We start from the raw sequence: 25,398 nt of genomic DNA, 5'->3' as shown, positions 1-25,398 counted from the left end.
GGGTGTCTGCTCCTCATGCATTATCAACATCCCCCAAATTCAGGGATGTATCTATCCTTCCCTGGGGGGAATCCTAAGCCAGCTCGTTTTGTCAGGATACACTTTGGGAGGGGCACCTGGGTGATTCCGTTGGTTAAGTGTCTGCCTTCAGCTCAGGTCACCAACCTAGGGTCCTGGGATGGAGACCCATGTTGGGCTCTCTGCTGAGGGAGACACCCCCTCTCCTGCTCCCCCTGGACTGTGCTCCATCAAATAAATAAATAAAATCTTAAAAAAAAAAAAATTTGCGGGGGTGGGAGGAGGCACCTTGCAGTAGTAGGAGGTATTAGGGATATCTATCACCCCCAGCTTCCCCCCACCTTTGCACAGGAAACAGTTAAGGAGAGAGGAATGGAGACAGGAAACCACAGGAATAAAGGGCATCTACCAGGAATTGAACTTAGTCTCCTATGGATGTCTCCACAGGTCCAGGGGTACCCAATGGACTTGGGGCACTTTCAGGAACAAAAAGCAGCTTTCCAGCTGTTGAACTTCTGAGTCCTAACATGTTCTGAAGGTCATCTAATTACCTCACCCTAGCAATGAAGAAGCAGGGACATGCGGCGCCTGGGTGGCTCAGTGGGTTAAAGCCTCTGCCTTCGGCTCGGGTCATGATCTCGGGGTTCTGGGATCGAGCCCCGCATTGGGCTTTCTGCTCAGGGGGGAGTCTGCTTCCCCACCCCCCTCTCTGCCTGCCTCTCTGCCTACTTGTGATCTCTCTCCCTCTAATAAATAAATAAATCTTAAAAAAAAAAAAAAAGCAGGGACAACAACCTGGTTGCCCTCCTGCAGTGGGGACCTCCCCCCATTCTGTTCAGGAGTCCCCATTGGTTCCTTCTTGGTGTTTCATGAAAACTCCTGAAAGGATCCAGTGTGTTCTATTTTATTCTTTTAAAGATTGATTTACTCTGGGGTGGGGGGGTTAGGGGCTGAGGGAGAGAGAGAATCCCAAGCAGACTCCCCACTGGGCACAGGGGGCAGGGAGAGGGGGAGAAGGGGATGGGGCCAGGGAGGTCTCGGTCTCATAAGATCATGACCTGAGCTGAAATCAACCCACTGAGCCACCCAGGCACCCCAAGAAGCATCTTATCTTGAAAGTGTCTGGCACATAGCTGGCACTCAAATATTTAACGAATGATTATACTATATATGCTTAAATAGCAAGCAATGCAGAGCGGACACTAAGAAACTCTCTTTTTCTACTGCATCAGTGTTGGGCAAATTCCAGGAGAGTAAGTGAAAATTTCCACATCAGCTCAGACTTGGTAAAAAGCCAGAACGGAAGTGCTCAATAAACATAATCTTGATGTTCGTTGTTTTGCTTTTTAAGTCTCTTTTCAATTTTTCTGCACAATTTTCACACTCATCAAATTGGGGGTGAATGGCTGCAGCCCTGTTTGGGGAAAAAGGGGGCTTAAGAGGTTACCAGATGGGTGCCTGAGTGACTCAGTTAAGCACCTGCCTTTGGCTCAGGTCATGATTTCATGGTCCTGGGATCCAGTTCTGCATCAGGCTCCCCACTCAGCAGAGTCTGCTTCTTCCTCTGTCCCTCCCTCCCCCGTCACTTGCACGGGCACGCACTCTCTCTCACAAAGATAAATAAAAATCTTTTTTAAAAAAAGAGGTTACCAGAGACCAGGCATTAACCATAAATAACCATTAAAAATGATTAATTTTAAAAAATGATTAATTAGCTTTAAAACTGACTTTAGGGTGCCTGGGTGGCTCAGTTGGTTAAGCAACTGCCTTCAGCTCAGGTCATGATCCTGGGGTGTCAGGATCAAGTCCCCCATCAGGCTCCCTGCTCAGCACAGAGTCAGCTTCTCCCTCTGACCCGCCCCCCTCTCATGTTCTCTCTCTCAAATAAATAAATAAAATCTTTAAAAATTAAAAAAAAAAAAAAAAAAAAAACACACAAAAAAAAACCCTGACTTTAAATATCCCAGAAAATGGGCAAACACTGAAATCAAGGATAGCCCTGATCTCAGGCTCTCTGCTCAGTGGGGAGCCTGCTTCCTCCTCTCTCTCTGCCTGCCTCTCTGCCTACTTGTGATCTCTGTCAAGTAAATAAATAAAATATAAAAAAAAAAAAAAGGACAGCCTTTATGTAAACAAAGCCGTAAGCCTCTGGGGGTCTGAATCTGTGTCCCACATGGAGAGAGGAGTTAGAGCAGGATCTGTTACCTGTTATATCACTACTTTTTCCAAACACTGATTGTGAGCCTGTGGCATCTCAGCTTTATTAAGTCCCTGACCATTTATTAGAAATTAGTTAGGGGGCGCCTGGGTGGGCTCAGTGGGTTAAAGCCTCTGCCTTCGGTTCAGGTCATGATCCCAGGGTCCTGGGATGGAGCCCACATCAGGCTCTCTGCTCAGCAGGGAGCCTGCTTCTCCCTCTCTCTCTCTGCCTACTTCTGCCTACTTGTGATTTCTCTCTGTCAAATAAATGAATAAATAATCTTAAAAAAAGAAAAAGGAATTACAGTTAGGAGTTCAGTGCTAGAAACACAATAGTGCTCTTGTTAATTAAAGTTACCTTTTCCTCTCCAAATTAACTATGAAATAACCCCCATCAAGCACCTTTCATGGAGTGAGGCTCTTCCTCCTAAATAGTAATAACTTATTAATAAACTTATTTGGTCCCCAAATGGAACCTTACATTTAGCTTTAAGCACCCAACTGGTTGTAGGATAGGCCAAATACAGAGAAGTCAGGATTTAGAATTTATTTTCCCCTACTCCACTGGCTCAAACGCTCAGCACAAGCAGGCACTATGGGGACTAAGAACCCTCACGTGAAGGCCTGGCTGGCTCCCAAGTGACTCGCGGAACAGGAAGGGAGTACTAGCCATGCGAGGGGAAAGCCATCGTTGGTTGGACCCAGCACAACTTGAGGAATCACCATCAAAAATCAGTTTCCCCCCAGATGACACACTCCACCCCAGTCAGTGCAGCCACAGGAAAGAGGGTGAATTCAATCCAAATGGTTATTTATTCTAAAACTGGAAGCTACTATGCCTACATTTTTGCCAGGATGTAATGAGAACAGGGGAGGAAAAAGTTACAGATGTAAACAATGACACAGTTACATTTTTTTTTTTTTAAAACGGTAAAACCCTTTTTTACTGGCCACTTCCAAGAATGCTTTTACAGGTTGTGCAAAAACATTTACAGGCTCCATGTGGTGTGTGTTTCCATCTATGACAACTACAACAGACGTCTGATAAAACACTAAACAAGTCTTCTAAGGAAAACAAGGCTAGGGGTCCCTCCTGGTAATCCACATTTCCCCCACTCCCACTTAACATCATTTTTTCACAATAAAAAGACAGAAACAAAACCCAGACATCTACTGTTGTTTTATGTGATCTCTTGGGTTAAACCAACAAGGATGTGGCAGCTTCACTCTCCATCCAGCAGAAAATGCTTTTTTTTTTTTTTTAATGATGACTTTCTGGTGTCCAAAATTAACAGCAAGTCCCTCCCTAGCCCTCCCCCAATCCCCAAGACCTCCAAACGGCTTGAGCTTTGTTCCTCTGGCCCCGAGGGCCTAGCATCCACAAACCACGTCAGAGACCATAAAAAGATGCTATTCGCCAGAGGACGGAACATTTGAAAAAGGGATGGCAACTTCTGCCTCAGATTCAATTTTCTATTCCCATCATCTTGCCCTATGGCAATTTCTTTGGGCTCGAATTTTTACCTCCCTGACACTACGAGCAAAGCTTTCTCAAACTCCCTTAATAAGTTGTTAGTGGATTACAGCAAAGTTCATGCAATCACTTCACCCACTGCCACGCGCAAATCCACGAGGGCCCCACAAGGAAGCAGGCGCCAACAGAAAGGATGTCATTAGGAGCAAGCCGGCTCCCTTCCTACCAGCACCCCCTTGCCAGCCTCGGGGGCAGAAGGGTGTATGGGACAGGGGTGACTGGAGGACCAGGGCGGGGCCTGCGAGCCTAGAGAAGGGCTGCATGGAAGGAGTGATAGCAGAGGGAGAGGAAGATCAGATCTCAGCACAAAATTTTTACCCGAGGACTGCCCAGGTGAGGAAACGGAAGCGGAGCCTCGGGGCAGGCGTGGGGTCCAAGCTGGGCCCCCCCCACTGCCCCGATGGGCAAGTGCTGCAGGACGCGGTGTTTGCAGAGTAAGCTCTTGGCTGACACAACACTGGGCAGGAAGAGGACTTACAACTAAAGCGGAGGACGGAAGGAGCATTCCCACACCCCCTCCCAGATTCCTGAGCACAGCCACCAGAAGCTGTTTGTCAAGAACCGGGAGGGTGTTGGTAAAGTTACAAACAAAAACTATCCCAACTCAAGTCTCCTGGCTAGAGGCCTCTCTGGGGACGCGCAGGGACAGCGCCCCTGGAGGAATCCTGTTTCCAGAAGTCGGGAGGGGGCGGCTCCCTTCTCAAGCACACGGTACACACGCGCTCACATTCTCGGCCTCCCCCCCATTTCGGCAGCCCCCACTGAGCTGCCTCCCACCCCCCACCCCCCTCCTATCCACTCTCTACCTGTGTATCAAAAAACCCAGCAGGGCTTGTGCCCCCCACACTGTATAAAATAGTTGCTATTCTCAGCACCTGGGCCCAGGAGCCCACACCACAGGATTCGCCTATGTACATATCCTGCTGCAGCGTCAAGAATCCTGCTTCGTTTCTGTGTGAGCTGAAACCCTGAGAAACGCTCCTTCTCTCGCACTCCAAGAGGCCAGGTACCCTAACAGAGATGATTTCAGAGACTTCCCGCCTGTCTCGAGCTTGGAAGACAGAGAGCAGAGACTGGCAAAATCACAACCTTCCGGCTGAGGGCGGCAACGCCATTCTCCCCCGAATGTTCTGCGGAAATTCACCGCCAGGTGCGCGGAGCGTGCAGGCTATTCCGCTCTGCGATCGTGAGCCGTCCCCGGGCCTCCTCGGCCTGGGAATCCTACGTAACAGAACCACCCAACTGGTAGTCTCCGCGCCTCCGCCGAACAGCACGAGGCCCGGGAAAGTGGAGACAGGGACACTTTGGCCTCCCAGCCCACCAGACCAGATATCCCAAGAGGGAAAGGTCGGTAAAGAAAATACAAACGGTTAGTTGGTGCAAGTGATTGATAAGAGCCAATCGTTTATTTTCACTGCCCCAGTCACAAGCTCTCCCTCTTCCCCACTCCTGCCTGCTCCGGAGAGGGCGCGCTCACATGCGTGCCCACCCTCTCCGCACCTCCTCAACACTCTCCCTTCCTCGGCTGCCAGTCCAGCTGCCTCAGAATGTCAGAAGGGCGACATTCTCAGTTCCCTTCCTGTCCGAACTGCAGGATACAGGACAGGCAGCCCTAAGTGCTGCCTTCTGCGCAAATGTTTTTTGATTACAAATATCTAACTAGGTTTGAAATGTTTTATAGAATAAGACAATATTCTTTTCAACAAACTTTTAAAAAAAATGTACAGTTTTGTTGTTTCCACCTCCCCCCTCCCCTGCCCCTGCTTGCGCACCCTCCCCCCCACCGCCCCTCCCCGGCAGCTCAGCCCCACCCGAACAGCCCCTGTTTTCCTTGGTTGTGTTTTGGGGGGTGCCTGGCACCCCTAGAGATTCAGCTTCACGGCTGACAGGCGAGAATGACAGGGGCTTCACCGATACCCTTGGTAACCGTAGTAGTTCCTGTAGTATCGGTCTCTGTCCTGGGGGTGGTGGTAGTAGTAATTCTGCCACTAGAAGAGAGGGGAAACCCCGTCACTGGGCACCACAGCTGGCGGAGGACGGAGAGGCATGACGCTCATTCCTCTAGTCCTGCCACCCCCCCTTGCTCTCCCCGAAGATACTCACATCCCGACTGTACTGTCTGTAATAGTCTCTGTATCTGTTGTACTCATAATCTCGCCCGTAGAATCGATCATAGTCTCCCCTGTATCGATCGTAGAAGTTACGGTAACCCTGAGAAAGGAGGAGCGGAGATTTACGGGTTGTCGGCATCACGATCCACTGCCATCCCGACTTAAACGAGACACACGTCATAGCTTGATATGATCAACAGGCTTAAGCTTCCCAGAATAAATTCTTCCAGAGGAACACATTAAATGGGCAAAACCCTAAGCCCTGAGGAAACAGCCCAAACCGCTCTGCTCCCCCAAGCCAATAGGAATGGCCATCACGACCCAGAGGGAGGAGCAGAAGGAGAGCTGCACTCACCCCTCTGTTTCCAGACTGCCCCCAGTACTGCTGCCCGTAGGCCCGGTTGTCGTAGCCTCGGCGCTGCCCGCCCACTGGAAGAGAAATGGAGAGCGCGCTCAGACAGCTGGCATGGGGTCCTGGCTCCATGTCTGAGTGGAAATCAAAAAGTCGGAGCCAAAGGCAATTCTGGGGGAGTAGGAAGCCTACTTCTGTCAGGCTTACACAATGGTAATTAAAACACCAGCCAGGAGCTTTTTCAAGAGTCTGAAGGGGGAGGGCAGAGGAATAGAGACACAAGGAAACCAAGCCACCTTGCTTTTGGAGCTCCCCAATTCCTGCAAAACATCTAAGATGGCAAAAGGACAGATGGCAGGGACACCTGGGTGGCTCAGTTGGTTAAGCAGCTGCCTTCGGCTCAGGTCATGATCCCGGCGTCCTGGGATCGAGTCCCACATCGGGCTCCTTGCTCAGCGGGGAGCCTGCTTCTCCCTCTGCCTCTGCCTACCACTCTGTCTGCCTGTGCTCATGCTCTCTAACAAATAAATAAATAAAATCTTTAAAAAAAAAAAAAAAAAGGATAGATGGCAGAGTTAGGAATAGGAATAAAATCTGCCATTCATAGGATCACAGACTTTCAGTCTTGGAAGGGACCCCAGATATCCTGTAACCCAGACCCGTTATTCCATGCCAATGACACGAAGTCTAACTAGTAAGCTCATCTAGGGTAAGAAGCTGGTATTCCCACTGCCTAGCACACAGCAGACACTCAAAAATTTTGTTGACTTATACACACACACACACACACACACACACAAACATTATTAAAGGGCAGTGAGCGCACATTATGGGGCTCAGTGACAAGACATTCAGGAGGAAAATTAATTCTATCACTAGCCTAACTTACTTCGTAACACCCCCCCCCAAATTACTGAATAATGCATTCACTTTCTGTCTACACAGCTGGGTTGATCCAACAGACAAAGCAGCAAGAAACTTTAGGCTGAGAGTCTCGTCTCACTGCACTCCTCCTGGAGCTCTACTGCAACAGTGAGCAGGAAGTAAGTGGGGCACTCGTATGTAAAACTGAAGACGGGATAGAGAAGCTCAAACACTGTTTTTCAAGGAAAAAACATTTCTGTTGCAAAACAACTACCTCTCACTGAACAAAGGATTGTGGGAAAAGCCTAAGAAGATGGGGGGTGGAGGACACAGGAAGAATGAGCTCCATAAAGAAGGTACTTTCTTAACACCTACAACTTGACCGGGTGTCCTTGCCTCTACCGTGGCTCCCTCTGTGCGCAGTGATGACGCCGCACCAAGGCAGGGAGGCTGGCAGGTCCCCGGGACTCACCGTAGCCTTGGCCGCGGCTTCGGTTCTGCCGGTTGCGCTTGTTTCGATTGTTTCGGCGGTTTGTCCGCTTCTCGGAGGGGGGCAGCAGCTTCCTGGCCTCCTCCTTGTACTTAGTGACAATGGGCTGAGCTTCCTCCTTCTCCAGCTCGCCGTATGTCACCTCATCCATATAGTCGCATTTCTCAGGCAGAGAGAAGTTGGCTGTTAAGAGGAAGAGAGAAGCTCTCGAGACCTGAAAAGTGCATACATGTGCAAGATCTCACCTTGAAAAGCGCACTAGAGGAGGAAAGGGATCTTCTAAGCCTCATCTACCCATGCCCACAAAGGTGCTGGGTTCATCCCCACTCACAATTAACTGAATGATGCACTTGCCCTACTGGAAGTTTTTCCCTAAATTGTATCAGCCCCAGACCAGAGGCTACTTGCGAAGTCGATTTACAAGTTCTCCAGTGATCCATAATAAATTAACAGCGAATTGGGTTAAAGTCTCTTATCAGGACAGAGGCAGGTAGCCAGAGGCTAAAAATACCTGAGAAAGTCTTGGTGTTGGTAAGATGCTGAAAAATCCACTTTTAAGAGCAACTCCGTGAGAAGCTGACCCAAACCAAAATGCACTTACTCATCTAGATGAGCACAGGAAGCAAGGGTACAAGGGAGCTCATTTACCACCTATGCGCGACGGGCCGGCACATGAGGCTGGGTCTCAGTGGAATTCAGCTCAATGGGGATCTCCTGATTCTCAGAGGAATCCAGTGAGCTCTCTGAACTAAATTCCTCCAAGTGTCTGAGTATCAGGTATGGACTGGCAGAGTTCATTCTGAGTTAACTCAGAGCGTCCGGCTCTTAGGTGTGTCATCGGCTCCCAGGTCTGGGCATTACCACAATTCAAAGAGCCAGTAGCCGATAAGACAGGTGGGATGCCAGAAGGTGAAGGCAGCCAACAGGGGAAAAAAAAAAATCACCTCAAGAGAACAACTGGGGGGCGCCTGCGTGGCTCAGTGGGTTAAGCCGCTGCCTTCGGCTCAGGTCATGATCTCAGAGTCCTAGGATCGAGCCCCGCATCGGGCTCTCTGTTCTCTAGGGGAGCCTGCTTCCTCCTCTCTCTCTGCCTGCCTCTCTGCCTGCTTGTGATCTCTCTGTCAAATAAAAAAATAAAATCTTTAAAAAAAAAAAAAAAAAAAAAGAGAACAACTGGAAGTGGGATCAGTCAAGATGGAGATGTTGCTCTAAGGTTCTGTACTGCATTAAAAATTGCAGGCACATACCAAAAACCAAAACGAAAGAACAATCCTAATGTGACACTAGAAAGCAAGGTATACCAATGAGACTGTTCACACCAAACACCATAGTTTCGTTTGAACCGTAATAACCGCCCCCCTCTAGAACATAAATTCAATGAAGGCAAAGCCTCATTTCATGGCTATTTACTCTCTAGGCCTAGGATAGTACTAACAAACAGCAAACACCCCTGAAGCTTTTACTAAATGAGTAACTGACTCAGCAAAGCCTCTGCTCTGAGTGATGGTCTATCACTACCTCCCTTTTTGTATCCTCTCTGGAATGATTCAAGGAGTTACTGCCTCTCTCCAGTCACTTCCTCGTTCATCCATCTACAAGTGCTCATACCCATTCATTTACTCTCCAGATTTACACACCCCCCCCCCTTTGTTAAAGTAAGCTTTATGCCCAACCTGAGCTTGAACTCATGACACTGAGATCAAGAGTTACATGCTCTACTGACTGAGCCAGCCTGGCACCCCCAGATTTACTCTTTAAATGTGGAGAAGTACTCCAGATGTTAAGAGGCGTTAAGAGGCCCTGAAAAGGTGTGCACTGACCAAGGACAGGCTCCCTAACTTGTATCATGTTAGCCCACCTTTCATCTCCAGCATTATAGACTCAGGCACATCATCTCCCTCCACTTCCTTCCTCAACTCCAGCCTCTTCTTCCAATCTTCCTCATTAGGAACAACCACCACCACTTTCCGAGAGAAAGTCTTGAACAGCAACAGCTTCCGCCGTTGGCCAGAGTTGTACACATTACACTAGGGACAGGAAGGATAACAGGTTTTAGGAATAAAAATTACCACTCATATGCAACCAAAACACTTACGGAGAATCTTTTCCAAGTGAAGCAAGAGATTAGGGGTCTTACAGACACAATTTCCCCTAATTCTTCAAAATCCGCCTAACAGCTATTATCCTGTTTTGCACATCAGAAAAATTGAGACTCAGAGAACAAGACTTGTCTGAAGTCATAAACCTAGTAAGTGGTGGAGCCAGGAATCCAAACAAGCTCTTCTCATTACCTCTATTACGTATGTATAGTCTGGGTCCCTACACTCTGGTAAAAACACTCATAGAAGGCATCTCTGAGTTCAAAAAACATTATGGCCACAATATAACCGCTCGGTCATAATTAGGTAACCTGGTTCTGATCGTTAATTCAGTCTCCCTCTACATATGCACCCCACTTGGGACTGCAGGCAATTCTATCAGATAAGTTTTCATCTTTGGACCTTCTGTAAAATTAGCTTTCTTTCCTTCTTTCATTTTTTAAGTAGTCTCTACACTCAACGTGGGGCTCGAATCCACAACCCCAAGATCAAGGGCTGCACTTTCCACTGACTCAGCCAGCCAGGTGCCCCAGGTTTTTTTTTTTCCCCCTGATGTCTGAAGAATACCTGATCAAGAATGAAGTTCCTCTTTGTCCGGGAAGCAATCTGGACCAGCTTACTAAGGCACTGGGAGGCTTGCTGAACTAAAACGTCTCTGCTTTTGGGGTCCATCTCTGGCTCCTCGAGCCCCTTCATCTGGTGAGTTCGAGGGGAAGTGAAGAGAAACACAAGAAGTTATGCAGCAAGTTAAAACCCAAGAGTCACTGGTAAAGGCCATCTCTCTAAATGCCACCAAAGCTATCACAGCAGTTCACTGCTACTCCTCAATGCTGTGAATGTATGTTGTCCATTTTCTAAGAGTCACTTCCAGTCTTGATCTGGATATAGTCCAGATTTCACCTGCTTTCAGAACTCTGACAACACAGCGAACGGGAAAAAAAAAAAAAACAACTAAAACTACTTTAAATATATATTGAGAATTCATTTCTCTATTTGTGGGATCCTGTTCTCAGACACTTAACAGACCCAACTCCATTAAAAAAAGGTTATAGGCATTTCTTGGGGGCCTCCAAAGCAAATACCATGGCTATCCTCCCCCAGCAACTCACCCTCATTTGACTCACCCTCATTTGATTGAGCACAGTCTCAGCTCCCAGGACATTGTATCTTTTCTCGGGGTTTTCTTTTGCGTATTTCAGTGCCCACTGGGTCTTTCCAGATCCAGGCAGTCCGACCATCAGAATCACCTATAAGTAAACAGAACCAGGAATACCATGAAAGTGACGGAGGGTCATGTTTACAAAGCCCGATTTAAAAGCATCATCATCTGCCCCAGCTCAGTGGAGCTTTAAGAAGCAGCTTTATGAGAAGCCATAAGATCAACTGTTCCAAAGCACACGTACGAACGTTTCTGTGCATTGTCTGGCATACCTCACACTCCTCTATGGTCTTGGGAGGGACAGCGGTGCGCACCCGCTCCTCAACAGGCACAGCATGAATGAACACAAACTCTTCCGGTGGTGGGAAGAAGGGCTCCTCCTTCTGACCAAAGTTTAATTCTACAACACAATTTTTGCAGAGGACATGGGGTAGGAGGGCCCGTTCTGCCAGGGACTCCTTGTTGATCCGGAACGCCACACCTAGGTCTTCTCCGTTCTTGGAAAAAGAAAGTTCTACTTCTTCAGCCTCAAAATTCTACAATGACAACAAACAAGAGCATTTGTGACCTTACAGGGTTTGAGACTGATTACATCTTACAATATTTTTTTAAAACTCAGGCTGCTGAACACAACTCAGCAAACAATGCATCAAATGCACAGAAGACAAGACCTGACAGGAAGCAAACTGAGGGGCACCTGGGTAGCTGAGTGGGTTGAGTGTCCGACTCTTAGCTCAGATCTTAATCTCAGTCATGAGTTCAAGCCCCACAATGAACTCACTGATACATTCCAGACTTTACCTGCTTTCAGAAATCTGACAATACAGCAAAGGAAGTAGACTCCCGCCTAGCATGGAGCCTACTTGGGGGGGGAGAAAAAAAAAAAAGGAAGCAAACTGAATACCCAGTGCCCTCTATCCACTCCTTGCTATGAATCCACAACTTTTAGGAGCACTTACAGCAAAGCAGCCAATGACATCATTCTCCCCGAAAGTCTGGCCAAATTCTTCAAACTGCCCATTCTCTGCCTTGAGTCCTCGTCCATCAAAACCATAAGAGAATTCATCCTCACCTAGAACAGTGAACAAATTAGTTATGTACACGCAAATTTCCTATGGAGTAAGCAACACGACAGCAAACACAAAGATTAAGTTAAAAATAACATTACCAAGCTGTGGATGGGAAAAATCAACAGACCATCCAACTCGAAGGAGAGAAACCTCTGTGCAGCCTTCTTTCATTGGGAGATTCTGGGTTACCTGGTCAAGTCAGAAAAGGAACTCTCAGATACTGTGACCAATTCAGGAGCAAAGTCTGAGTTAGAAAGACAAGACTTTTATATGAACTGAAAACTACTACCACCACTCAACATCAGAATAACAGCTGTCAATGAACTTAAGCCAAAGCCAGAGAGATCAATTTCTTGGTTACTGGAGCTACGGTTATCATTAAAATGTGGTGCCTTTTACTGCATTAATACAATATTGGTAGGCAAGAACCAAATACATAGTAGTTTAATGAACAATTTAATAAATGAATGGTCTCAATGAGCTGCATATACTACCTTGGCCTCAAAGCAGACTTTCCCCTTTGTCACGCCGTAAGTACTCCTTGCCCCAGACCAAAGGGTGGGGAACTTCTCTGAGAAAAGCGGCTGCCCTCCATAGCGGTCTTTGCTCACTTGAAAATGGAGATCCGAGGTATCTGTTAGAGAGAAGGAATCTGTTTATTCCAAAGCTCAACACTCGAAAGCCACCAGCAGAGCACAAATACACCTAGTTGTCAAGAATGGATACAAAGTCTCCCATTGCTAAGTCTCTTAAAAATTGCAGACCATGAAATTTTAATATCCCAAATCACATCTGACTGGTTGAAAACCCCAACCTTCTGCCTTATACATACACGTGTCCAGGTTCACAAGAGTCTGATCCTCCTCCTCATCTTTTGCCTCTTCTTCAGGGGGTGGTGGAGACTTTGAGCTGTAGGTAAAAGAGAAAAGCAAATGGTGTATCCAAACCCCTTTTCTTTGAGGGGTGTCTGTAAAATGTCTTAAACTCTCAGTGAATATAAAATTCCAGGAAACAGCTGCTTTCAACAAATAAGAAACAACAAAAGGAGCTTTCAGAGCAGATCCAATCTAATACTTATGCCTGTAAAAACCTATTCCATTTTTAATCCACCCCTCTTTCCAAACTCTCCAATCAATATCAGATATACCAAAATCAGAGCAGACACTCCTTTCAACGAAAGGGACTGTTTCCCTCACCGGCTGTGGTAAGCCTCCTCTCGGAATTCATAGTAAGCTCGGCCATGTTCATCCTTCTCATCCCGCTGTCTCTTTACCCCCCGCCGCTCACCATCTGAGCCTGCTGGTTTTGACTTTTCACTATCTTGGTCATCTCCTACAAAAAGGAGGGAAAGAAAATCAGCAGTTTTCATTTTGGAATGTAGAATAAGCTCAGAACCAATAGCAACTAAAGGAGGAGCTGAGAATCCGTCTAATGAGAACAGCCAGGTTATTCCCACTGCATCCACAGAATGCTTTATTTCTAAAGATTATCTTCCTGTCATTGGATGGTATTTTATCTTAGAAAAAAGAAGGGACGGACATTATGGGCTAATTAGAGTCAAGCAGTAGATAAAAATTGGACAATTTTTGCATTCTAAATTTATCTGCTTAAATCAGGTCAAACTTGCAGATTTTCCCACCAATATGACATCTTTAAAAATCCCCTAAGTCTTTTAAAAAACTTCGTAGGTTAATTCAATTTTGATCCTTGATTGTTAGATTTGGAAATAAGCGAAAACAGTTAATACACATTTTCCAACACTCTTCCACAGCTTCATGATATAGATGCCTCAGAGTGAGTGTGTGTGTGTGTGTGTGTGTGTGTTTTACAGAGTTTGCCTTTCTAGCTTAGAATGCACAGCCATTCACAACTTTTACTTATACACCAAACAGACTCAGGTGCATATACACAGCGGTATTTTTACCATGCGTTTTTACTGAAAATTGCCAAGAGCAAACCATTTAGTCACAAGAGACCCATAAATAATACTGCATCTTTACTGCACATGATTTGGGGCAGAAAGGTGTTGTCACATATTTAGCAACATTCTCTGCCAGAGGGGGGAAAAAAACTGGAATTTTTCCCTAGACTTTGGTAATTTGCAACACAAAGATATTTAATAATAATTTCTTTAAAGCAGTCCTTTATCTCTCAACCTTTTTTACCTGCTATTTGGGATACACATCAAGTCAAAGGTTATGTAATGGGATTTTTGTTCCAGGACATAGAACAAACAATCTGCAAGTTGCATGTGACTGTCTTAGAATGGGTTCCAATTATACCATGATTACTAATAGCAGCTTTAAAAAATCTGTTATAAAAACTAAGACAACCCACTTCATAGTAAGACTTGGAAGCAGCTCTAGGTTTCCTACCTACTCTGACAGACAAGTATGGATCAGCTCTCACCATCCAACCACTTCAAAAGAAGAAAGGTCACTAACTCCCCGGGGCGACTCTACACATTCTCTTCCGAGGTTACTCAAATGGAGCCACTAACACCTCAATCTTTTCAATTCAGGAAGTCAGGGACCGAAAATGTAAAAGGCTGACCAAGTATACAGCAAATCCCCCAATTTGCCCATCCACAGACTCAGTGGGAAGATTTAAATTTAATCGTAAGAATTCAGGCAAGATAAAACCTCTACGAGGGGGTTGGTCAGTTCTAAACGCACTAGATTAAGACCTTCGCTTCACTAGTTAACTATTAAACTCCACACCCTCACACCACTGGCTGCTAGAGCAGGAGCAAGGTTAGACTTCCAGATTCACTGTGTGGCTCAAGCTCCAGCAAAGTGATAGAGCGAACTTTGGCGAACTTAGCTTATTGCTTAATATTTTTAAGGCAGAAATATCAACAACCCAAAGGCCAAAGCTTCCCTATAGTGCGGTCTGACTGTCCGTGTAATCGCCAATTTCTAAGCGCATTCCCGCTTTAGAAAAAGATAACCAGTACCGCGGGAAGCTGCTCCACAGGTAGCTCACAAGCAATTCGCGTGCAAAATCGCTCACTTCCAACCATGAACCAAGTTAAGCAGGAACCTCCCTCCTGCAGAGAGCAGGGCCGCCAGAGGCAGCCAAACCCCCCAGAAAGGTGGGTAGAGAATGAAAACCACCACCTCCCCTGGGGAGTCCCACCAGAAGGCGATAGGAATCTTGCGCTTTCAGGCAAGTGAGAACAGGGAATCGAACCCCGCGGTGCACGGCTGGGTGCTGGGTCTGCTGGGTCGGGGGCAGTTTGGAGCCGGGCTCCGCTGCCAGCTCCTCACCCTGTTCCTCTGCGGCCTTGTCACCCGGCGCCTCGGATCCCGGCGTCTCGTCCCCGCTCCGCTCCTCCGGCTCGTCTTCCTCCCCCTTGCCGGTGCCCTGCTCTTCGCCACCATTTACACCACCTGACCCCGCCGTGGACTCCTCCGCCGGCTTCTCGGAAGCATCAGGCTCGGCCGCGGCCTCCATGGCTGCCGCCTCTGGGGGCTCCGGCGGCGGCTGCGCGGCCTGGCCCGAGACCAGGGCAGGGGGTGGCTCTTCGTCCTCGTCCTCAAGCAGCGCCTCCTCGTCCTCCTCCTCCTCTTCTTCGTCGTCCTCCTCGTCCCCGCCCGGGCCACCGCCCGACGCGGCTACAGGCCGAGGCTCCGCCTTGCAGGCCCCGCCGGGCCCGGCCCCGCCACCGCCGGCCTCGTCCTCGAGCATCTCGGCGTCCAGCGCCTCCTGCAGCCGCTGCGCCAGATCCACCTTGAGGCCGCGCGAGTCCAGGCCCCGCCGCTGCAGCTCCGACCGCAGCTCGGTCACTTTCAGCCGCTTCACCTCCATCGCCGCCGCCTCCTCCGCCTCCCGCCGCCTCCTCCCCTGCGAACCGTCGACCGAGCCCGACCGCGCAGGCGCCGCCGCCGCCCGCCTCCGCCTCACGCGCCAGCACTGAGCCCGCGCGAGCGAGCGCACGCACGTACGCACGCAGGCAGCGAAGGCCGCGCGCAGCCTCCGCTACGTAGTGTTTGTTTCTCCCTACTGCTCCCCTCCCCCCTTCGGCTCACGGAGCCCCAAACAACGCAGCGGGGCACTGCTTCCCTTACAGCCCTTCGGTTCCCCTGCCGCGGGCGGGCGCACCGAGGACGACGGACTTCCCTCCCCTTACCTCCCGCCCCTCTCACCCCTCGGCCAATCGCCGCCAGCGGTTTCACCGCGCAGCCGCACCGGAGCCGGAGCCGGGGACTGGCTGCGGTTCAAGTGCCTCGTAGCACGGAGGGGTGTGCGCGCCCGCCTTCCCGTACTTTCAGCCGCGGGCTCTGCGCAGCCGCCGGGAGCTCCTTTCCCACACGCCCCTCCCACCCCGTCACCACCCTTACTCCCGGCTGGCTTCCGATCGCGCTGTCGTCTTAGGGCTTGCTTGTCTTTCTTCCCTATCTATACGTGCGGCAGCTTTTGAGAAGAAAAAAAGCCAGGAGGGAAGCTGTTGCAACTTGAAAGCCTACTAGCAACTGTCTTTCTGTTTAGTACACAAAGGGCTTCCCCAAACCAAGGAATATACCGTGACCCCCTGGCCCTCTTCTCTAAATCCTTCAAGTTCTCTACCCAGCAACACACGCTCGGACCTCGCCTGTTAGCTTTCTTATTGGCCAACTTGAATCGACATCTGCAATTCTGATTGGTCGTGCGTGATCATCCGGATTCTTCCAATTGGCGAAGCTGCCGGGAGATTTCCCCCCCACCAACTCCAGCCCCGGGTTGATCCGCAGGGGGCTGGAGAGGCGGGGTCATTTCTGCGGGATTACTTTTTCGAGGCCGCTTGTGATTGGACGGCGTGGCGCAATGCGCGCTGCCGTGTAGACACCAAACTGTCGGGACTCGGGCTCAGGTACTGTAGGTGCTTCCGCCCGTAAACCGAAGTCGAGGAGGAGACTTCCGTGCCTGGGCTTTTGCAGAGGGCGAGCGGTTGCCCGTGGGGCTTCGAAAACTTGCAACTGAGCTGCTGTGCTGCCGCGTCAGTTTATGCCTGTGGTTTGGGTGCACGGAACGCATTCAGCTCGGTTCCCAGCTTCTGACGCAGATAGAAACAAATGCTTGTGGAATACGTGCAAATAAAGAGCCAGGGTGGCGGCCAGCCCTGTAGCCCTCTTACAGCAGCTGTCCCCGCCTATTCCCTTCCGCTTCCGGGTCAGGGAGGTGTGTCCAAAAGAAAGCAGGAAGCAAAATCCGCCGGCATTCCCACGCCTGCCACAGTTCCTTGGGACGGCCTCGGATTTTCCGGGAGGGCCTCTCCACCCCGCAGTCTCTTTAAGAAATCACTTAGTCTCTGGCTTTACTATTCCCACATCCTCTCCCTGATTACTCCTGTACGTCTAGAGATCGAAAAATACTGCAGATAGAGAGGAAGGGTCTGTAGAAGAAACAAGCGAAACTCATTCCCTGGGGGGCGTCCTGGAGAAGGGTAATTTCCTGCCTTCTCATACCGGCTACCTAAATTAGTTATTCGCTCCTGTCTTCAGAGCTTCAGTTGCTCCTTCACTTCCCAATTCCGCAAGAGCTCTGGGAGGTAGGGTTATGGAGAAGCGCCTGCAGGAGGCTCAGCTGTACAAGGAGAAAGGGAACCAGCGTTACCGAGAAGGGAAGTACCGAGATGCTGTAAGTAGGTACCATCGAGCTCTGCTTCAGCTGCGGGGTCTGGATCCAAATCTGCCCTCCCCGATACCCAATCTAGGACCTCAGGGCCCGGCCCTCACACCTGAGCAGGAGAACATACTGCAGACCACGCAGACAGACTGCTACAACAATCTAGCTGGTAAGAACAGGGCTGAAGGGCGGGTACAGTATCAGGCAGGCACGTGAAAGTCTGTGAACATTGGGAAAAACACAGAGGTGCTCTTCTGTCATGTAATTACTCTGCCATGGATTGAAATGTATTTCCACTCTCTAGGGCTCCCTGCTTCTCAAACTTCACCTGGAGAGTTTAACTGAGCCCCACCCCCCAGAGATTCCAATTTAGTGGGTCTGAGGTGTAATGTGAGGTGTGGGGAGGATCTACCAATTTATGTTTCTAACAGATTCCTAGGGGATGCGATTAGATTTAGGGAATTTTGCACGCTCTGGAAAAAACACTGAACTTATGTTTATGGCATTGTTTCTTTAATATGTAAAATATAGGAAGAAGCCACGTGCTTTATTTAGCCTGTGGTGTCAGTCATTATTAGATGTTTTGGACTTTTCCACGTTTTCCTCCTTCCTATAAATCAGCTCTTGGGGGCACCTGGGTGGCTCAGTCTGTTAAGCATCTGCCTTCACCTCAGGTCCTTTTTTTTTTTTTTTTAAGATTTTATTTATTTATTTGACAGAGATCACAAGTAGTCAGAGAGGCAGGCAGAGAGAGAGAGAGAGAGAGGAGAGGAAGCAGGCTCCCTGCTGAGCAGAGAGCCAGACCCTGGGATCGTGACCGAAGCCACTGAGCCACCCAGGCGCCCCTCACCTCAGGTCTTGATCCCAGGGGCCTAACTGGGATTCTGCTCAGCTGGAGTCTACTTCTCTCTCTGCCCTTCCCCCACTCATTCTCTTTCTCTCAAATAAATAAAATCTTTCCAAAAAAAAAAAAAAAAAAAAAAAAACAGTGGGTCACCTGGGTGGCTCAGTTGGTTGGACGTGTGACTTCGGCTCAGGTTGTGACCCCGGGGGTCTTGGGATCAAGCCTTGAGTTGGGCTCTCTCTGCTCGGCGGGGAACCTGTTTCTCCCTCTCCCTTTGCTTATGTGCTCTCTCTCTCATTCGCTCTCTCTCTCTGAATATTTAAAAAAAAATCAGCTCTGGGATAACTAGTGTCATCCATCTCCATATGGCCTTGGATGAAGAAACAGATGGCAGAGTTAGTATCACTAAGATTAATCTGTGAAAAGAAAGTAAACTTCTCAGGTCTGTTCTATGGCAGGCAACATAATCATAGTGCTAATGAAATTATTTTGAAATCTATTAAAGCATTCTAATGGTCCCAGCCGAGGCCATAGAAATTATTAGGATTAATTTTTATACTTCATGACTGTTATTTAAAGGTGATTTTTTTCACTACAATAGTTTTCACTTATGATTTAATGAAAATCTAGCTTTGTTACGGTGTGTGTCTAGAGCAATTCTTAGACTCAAGTGCCAATAATAGTAATTATAGTAGCTAATGTTTCAAGTCATTCAATTCAACATTTATTTGGTAGCAAGGATATGGGAGGATAATGAGACAGATAAAAGAGCTGCTCTTGGGTGCCTGGGTGGCTCAGTGGGTTAAGCCACTGCCTTTGGCTCAGGTCATGATCTTGGGGTCCTGGGATCGAGTCCCGCATCGGGTTCTCTGCTCAGCGGGGAGCCTGCTTCCCTCTCTCTCTCTCTGCCTGCCTCTCTGCCTACTTGTGATCTGCCTGTCAAATAAATAAATAAATAAAATCTTTAAAAAAAAAAAAAAAAAGAGTTGCTCTGGTGGAACATATATTCAAATAAGGAGGTAACATACATAATATATGAAGTGATGGTAAGTGCTGGGGAAAGGAATAAAGCAGAGAATGGGACAGTGAATGCCACAGGCATGGGAACGTTTTCTTTTAAAGAGAGTGGTCGGCCAATATCTTCACTGTCGATGGACCCAAAGGCAAAGACTGTGGCTTAGCCATCCATAGAGCTTCTGCTTGGAGGTGCTTGGGGAATGCTCCGTAAAGATTTACTCAATTAACCATTTCTGCTCATCGAATGCCTGTCACACCAGTTTATTTACAATATTTCTCATCTTCATAAAAGTTCTGCCAGGTACTTGTGATTATCCCCATTTTGCAGGTAAGGAAATGAGATCGTGTCACTGCCAAAAATCCTCCATTGGTATCTCATTACACTTAGGAAAAAACGCAAACTCTGACCCTCACCTTTGGGCCAGATATGGCTTGGCTCCTCCATGCACTGAACTTGCAAAGCATATTTATTTCTACCTTCTAGTTTTGTAGGATTTCTTCTCTCTCTAGGCTAGCATGCCCTGACCCTTGAGTGATCCTGGCCATTCAGATCCTAGTTCAAAAGTCATTTTTTCGAGAGGCCTGGTGTAATCAAGCATCACTCTGACCTCATTCACTCTATCGTAGCACAGTTTTGTTTTCCTGAAAATGCTTCTAACAATTCATTTGTTTATTGTATACTCTAACTGCTCGGGGGCTAGGATGCAAGTGGTGTTTACTCATCAAGATGTCTGTCTCGTTCCTCTTCCTGGTGCTCCTAGCTCTGCCTAACATATGCATAACTGGTTGTCCAATAATGAATGAAACTACAGTGATGGATTAGTCAAGTATAAGCCATATGACCACTTGGTGGGGGTATTGTAGAAGGGATGCAGATGTAAGCCTGGGCCCTTTACTGTCCTCAGAAGCCCTGATTCTCCTTTCTTCTCACACCATGATTAAATAATACTGTGTTTAATTCCTACGGTAATGAAACAGGGAACACATTTCCCTTCTTAATTATAGAAAGGCTGAACATTGGCTCATAAACAGATTTGTATTTTGAAGTCTCCTTATATATACCAAGGTAATAGTGAAGTAATATATTATCAAGAAAGATGGTTTGGGGGTCACCTGGGTGGCTCAGTACGTTAAGCCTCTGCCTTCGGCTCTGGTCATGCTCTCAGGGTCCTGGGACGGAGCCCTACATTGGGCTCTCTGTTCAGCAGGGAACCTGCTTCCCCTTCTCTTTCTGCCTGCCTCTCTGCCTACTTATGACCTGTCTCTCTCTGTCAAATAAATAAATACAATCTTTAAAAAAAAAAAAAAAGAAAGAAAGAAAGATGGTTTAGGAATCAGAGAGACCTTGGTTCAAACTTTATATTCCACCTAGAAGCTGTGGGATCTTAGGCAAGTTACTTTTATCTCTCCAAGCCTTGATTTCTTTGTCTATTACATGGAGATAGTAACACTGACCAATTTCACACAGTGGTTGAGAAATAACGTTTTGTAGGAGATAATGTTTTGTTTTTGTTTTTAAAGGTTTTATTTATTTGTTAGGGTGAGCGGGATAGAGAGGGGCAGGCAGAGGAAGAACCAGGCTTCCCCACTGAGCAGGGAGCCTGATGTGGGGCTTGATCCCAGGACCTTGGGAACATGACCTGAGCGGAAGGCAGAGGCTTTAACCCACTGAGCCACCCAGGTGCCCCCGGGATAATGTTCTTATGGAGCACAAAGCACAGTGCTTGCTATTTCCTCACACAGTTGATGGCAACCGTTGTTTATAAAGCTGCAGTACGGGGGCACCTGGGTGGTTCAGTCATTAAGCGTCTGACTTTGGCTCAGGTCATGATCCCAGGGTCCTGAGATCGAGCCCTGAGTCAGGCTCCCTGCTCAGTGGGAAGCCTGCTTCTCCCTCTTTCACTCCTCCTCCTTGTGTTCCCTCTCTCACGGTGTCTATCAGATACATAAATAAAATCTTTAAAATAAAAATTAAAAAAACTAAAAAGCTGCAGTACAATAATTGTTATGAAATAGAAGTTCGAGACAGAGAGCCTGGGGTAGAAGCGAAACAATGAAGAATAATTTTAAATACCTTTCGACGTATGTTCCTACCAGTTTTAGAACTGGTCTTAACCCAGCACTGGGCACATTGTAAGCATTTGGTAGCTATTAAAGTCACTTATAAGGTATGTAAAGCTTCTGTTTGCTGTTGCAACCCCAGTGTCTAGAAGAATGTTTGACTCCTGATAGACACTTAGATGCTTTAGATGAGTGAATACTGTGGGTATTGTCCTCTGGTGCTGCCTCTGGTTGGCCCGTGGAACTAAGTGTAGTAAGCCCCCACTCCCTCTTCTGTCTTCCTTTCATTTGGCCTGTTAGCCTGTCTCCTTCAGATGGAGCCAGTGAACTATGAACGAGTGAAAGAATACAGTCAGAAAGTCCTGGAACGACAACCCGATAATGCCAAGGCCTTGTATCGGGCTGGAGTGGCCTTTTTCCATCTGCAGGACTACGACCAGGCTCAGCAGTACCTCCTTGCTGCTGTCAACAGGCAGCCAAAAGGTGAGAGAAGGGGATGGAAGTGGTAAGAACAGATAAGATTGCACTGCGGAGGTGGTATCTGCTGGGGAGCGGGGAGTATTTTATTTGACTTTTTCAGTTTATTAAATGTTTTTGCCTAGGCAATAATACATTCACGTAGTTCAAAATTCAACAAGTAGAAAGAAGAGCTTGATAAACTGGCCTTCTATCCTTGCATTCTTGCCTGCAGGGAAAGCAGTATTGTATACCCTCTAGAAGTGTTTATGCTTCAATAGGCATATCTAGAATGTCCCCGCCTTCCCTCAAAGAGATTTTTTTTTTTAATTTTTTTTTTTAATTCCCTCAAAGAGATTTTAAATAAGCATTGTCTTTCAAGTTTCAGTTCCAAGGTTGTAAATAAAATAGGATCTAGATTCCAGGGAATAGGCCTGAAGATCCTCATTTCTGCCAGCTCCCGGCTGGGTCTGGCCTTTGCTTTAGCTGTCACTTTATCCTTTAGCTCAGCAAGGCCCAGGTACGACCTAGAAAAAGGGCAGGCCTGCTGAGAGAGAATTTGAGACTTGGTTCTTTGTTTTCGAAGCAAGGATATCCTGAAGTGGGTTATAGACTCATTCCTGTGCTGGTGATTCAGCACTGAAAATTGTCTCCCGTTTTGCATTCTGGCTTAGAGCAGCTAGGAGATGTTAGAAGCAGAGGGTCCCCAAACATAACAATGTAGCAAAAACTGTCTGAATGAATAGGGGTGGGGGGCGGCGCCTGGCTGGCTCAGTCAGTAGAGCCTATAACTCTTGAACTTGGGGTTGTACGTTCGAGCACCACGTTCGGTGTAGAGATTACTTAAAAATAAAATCTAAATATAAAATATAATAATCATAGAACAAATTAATGGGAAATCTAGTGTGAATAAAGACCTAAAACGTGATGCATTTGTTCGTGTTTCTTACCTTCAAGTACATAAGTGAACTGCCAGCCACGTATAAGCATTTTTAGAGTCTCTGTAGTTGTGACAACAGCTCTTTCTTCAAACTCTTTTCCTTTATCAAATTAAAAACCAGCCAGCCCTGATTGTACAGAGATTTTTCTTCCTATACGGAAATTTTTTAAAAATTTGCAGTGGTATTAATGAGTGAGATTTACTATTACAAGGAATAGTTATAATATATTCAGATCTTAGAAAGATTTTTAAAAACAAGTATGTGGGGGGGGATGGCAGCGGAGTAGGGGGACCCTAGGCTCACCTCATCCCACAAATCCAACTAGATAATCATCAAATCATCCTAAATACCCCAGAAATCGACCTGAAGACTGGCAGGACAAACCCCACGACTATAGGTAGAGAAGAAGCCTCAACGAAGAAGGGTTAAAGTAGCAGCTAAAGTTTGATACCCATCATTATGTGTGTTTCTTCACAGGAAGCTTCCTGGGCTCTAGAGAGTAAAAAATTCTGTGCATACTTTGTAGATCGGAACAAACTTATTCTCCCAGAGAATATGTTTATTCTGCTACTTACGCGTGCACACACACAAACACACACACACACACCCCTCCAAAAAAAAAAAAAGAATTTTGTTCCAGTATAATACTAAGTAAACCCAAATGATTCTTTCCAGTTTCAGAAATCTGGACCTCCTCAAACCTACCTTCTATAGTAAGTCCTTTGAAAGACTTGGAATCTTGATTTGAAGTAACAGTGCTGGTTTATATCATTCATTGGGATGGCATTTGGGGTTGTCTCTGACCTGTTTCTGTAAAATAACCTCAACCCAAAAGTGGGGGTCAAATGCTAGCTTGCAGAAGCCAGTAACAGTAACTTGGTATTTTCTCTAAGTATTTATAATCAGTATGTTTTCCTTTGAACATTTTAAAGGTCTCATTTATTAATTTCGGCCATGGCTAAAAAGAAAATACCTGATTCTATAGAAAAAGTTGTAAACAAACAAAGTGTGTGAACAATCCTTTCCTGCCCCAAAGTGTGATTGTGTTCTAACTGCCTTCTTTGCCCTCTCCTAAGATGCCAATGTCCGACGGTACCTCCAGCTAACACAGTCGGAACTCAGTAGCTACCATCAGAAGGAGAGACAGCTCTACCTGGGCATGTTTGGTTAACAAAGAAGAAAGATGCTCCTCCACTTGAACTTGAAAGTTAAAGACCCATCCAGGGAAAACCTGAGCCTCAGCAAGAGAAATTAACCCCATACCTTTCTGACCCAGGTGGATTTCTGTTTTGTTTCGAGCCCTGCACAAACTCCTTGGCACTTACGCAGTCTGGTTTTCTTTTGTTGTTGTGTTGTGTTGTGTTGTGCTTTGTTTCTCGGGTCTGTCCATCTGTATTTGTATACCTTTCCATACATGATTCTTGGGGATATTTGCCTTGAGAATACAGTCACCTATTGGTGCGATTAATCCTCTCTGTGGCACAGATTTTAATGGTAGATGTTGTTACATGTATTCACTTACCAAGGAGAAAGCTAGTAAAGGATGAAAGAATGACAAAAGAGTTTTTTTCTCCGTTTCTCAGATGCCCAGCGCCAAAGTCACACAGACTGCAGACTGGGAAACATATTTTTGTGTGAAAACAATTATAAATTGGACCCACATGACTTAAAATGGAAAGATTTGAAATTAAACATTTTGATTTAACCAATTCCTTTTTCTTAATATTCCATGTACATTCAGATTCTTTGTCCCCCTGTGAAAGGATCTGGTTTCTATTTTTTCTGGTAATAATTTCTAGCTCCTGCTATTGTTCATACTCAGAACATTCATACAATATACTTATTTATTTTTTCATTAAACTCTTCTATCTTAAAACCTTGAGTCAGGCATTTAAGTATTTAACAGTTCTTTAGCTGTTGTGCCAAAAAAAAAAAAAAAAAAAAAAAAACCCCAAGTAAACGTTTTAATTTTTAATAAGTGCATATGTATAGTATGCTCCTTTCTCTAAGGAAAAGAAAATAGGAAAAATAGATTGCCATGTTGTCTTGAAACAATACCATGAAAGCAGGATAAAAAAATTAAATCTTTTCTTCATGTGTCACCTCATATTTAGCAAGAGCTCAGTTCCTTAGAGAGGAGGGAAATAATAAGGAAGGGTTCTCCTTCCCTAGTGCTGAAGCACCCCCATAGAACTTTCTAGAAGCTTTGTCAGTGCAGGCTGCAGATCTGGTGTGGTCATCTCAATAGGAGGCTCCATCAACCACAAGCTCCTTTGTCATTCTGTGTACTTGTTGGGAATAATGTCCACAAGATTTGAGTTCTACAGAGTAGATGAGATCATGTAGCACTGCCTCGACCTTCATGAGTGGAGGTAGTAAGCATGCGTCACTAGCCATCACCTAACAGATTCCAGAAAGAACAACCAAAAAACCCCCAAACCCTTAGTCTTGCTAAGTACGCGTAAATTCTTCTCCCTTCATCAGTAATGTTCCCCCACCCCCAAAGAGTCAGGCTCCTCTTTGTGTCTCCCCCTACCCTTAAATAACAGAACTTACAATAAAAAGGTTTTCTACCA

General features: G+C 46.7%; 2 protein-coding genes across 2 annotated transcripts; one reads left to right on the top strand and one right to left on the bottom strand.

Moving 5' to 3' along the window:
• Window positions 1-3,011: 3,011 nt before the first annotated feature.
• On the bottom strand, window positions 3,012-16,023 carry LOC111149663 (heterogeneous nuclear ribonucleoprotein U like 2). Its single transcript, XM_022506870.1, has 14 exons — window positions 15,166-16,023; window positions 13,093-13,228; window positions 12,729-12,805; window positions 12,391-12,530; window positions 11,995-12,085; window positions 11,786-11,898; window positions 11,099-11,362; window positions 10,792-10,914; window positions 10,235-10,363; window positions 9,427-9,595; window positions 7,551-7,751; window positions 6,218-6,291; window positions 5,855-5,962; window positions 3,012-5,739 (listed from the first exon to the last, which is right to left on the bottom strand). Exons 1-14 carry the CDS (start codon window positions 15,704-15,706, stop codon window positions 5,659-5,661), a joined length of 2,247 nt encoding a protein of 748 aa, XP_022362578.1. The 5' UTR covers window positions 15,707-16,023; the 3' UTR covers window positions 3,012-5,658.
• A 942-nt stretch (window positions 16,024-16,965) lies between these two features.
• LOC111150291 (tetratricopeptide repeat domain 9C) lies at window positions 16,966-24,777 on the top strand. The gene is made up of 3 exons (XM_022507742.1): window positions 16,966-17,672; window positions 21,726-21,908; window positions 23,899-24,777. Exons 1-3 carry the CDS (start codon window positions 17,435-17,437, stop codon window positions 23,991-23,993), a joined length of 516 nt encoding a protein of 171 aa, XP_022363450.1. The 5' UTR covers window positions 16,966-17,434; the 3' UTR covers window positions 23,994-24,777.
• The last annotated feature ends 621 nt before the right edge of the window (window positions 24,778-25,398 follow it).

The sequence above is a fragment of the Enhydra lutris genome, unplaced genomic scaffold, assembly GCF_002288905.1.
Source record: "Enhydra lutris kenyoni isolate GAN:26980312 unplaced genomic scaffold, ASM228890v2 scaffoldscaffold22, whole genome shotgun sequence".
Lineage (NCBI taxonomy): Eukaryota > Metazoa > Chordata > Mammalia > Carnivora > Mustelidae > Enhydra > Enhydra lutris.
Note: the sequence above shows the minus strand (reverse complement) of the source record. Positions and strands in the feature narration are given on the sequence as shown.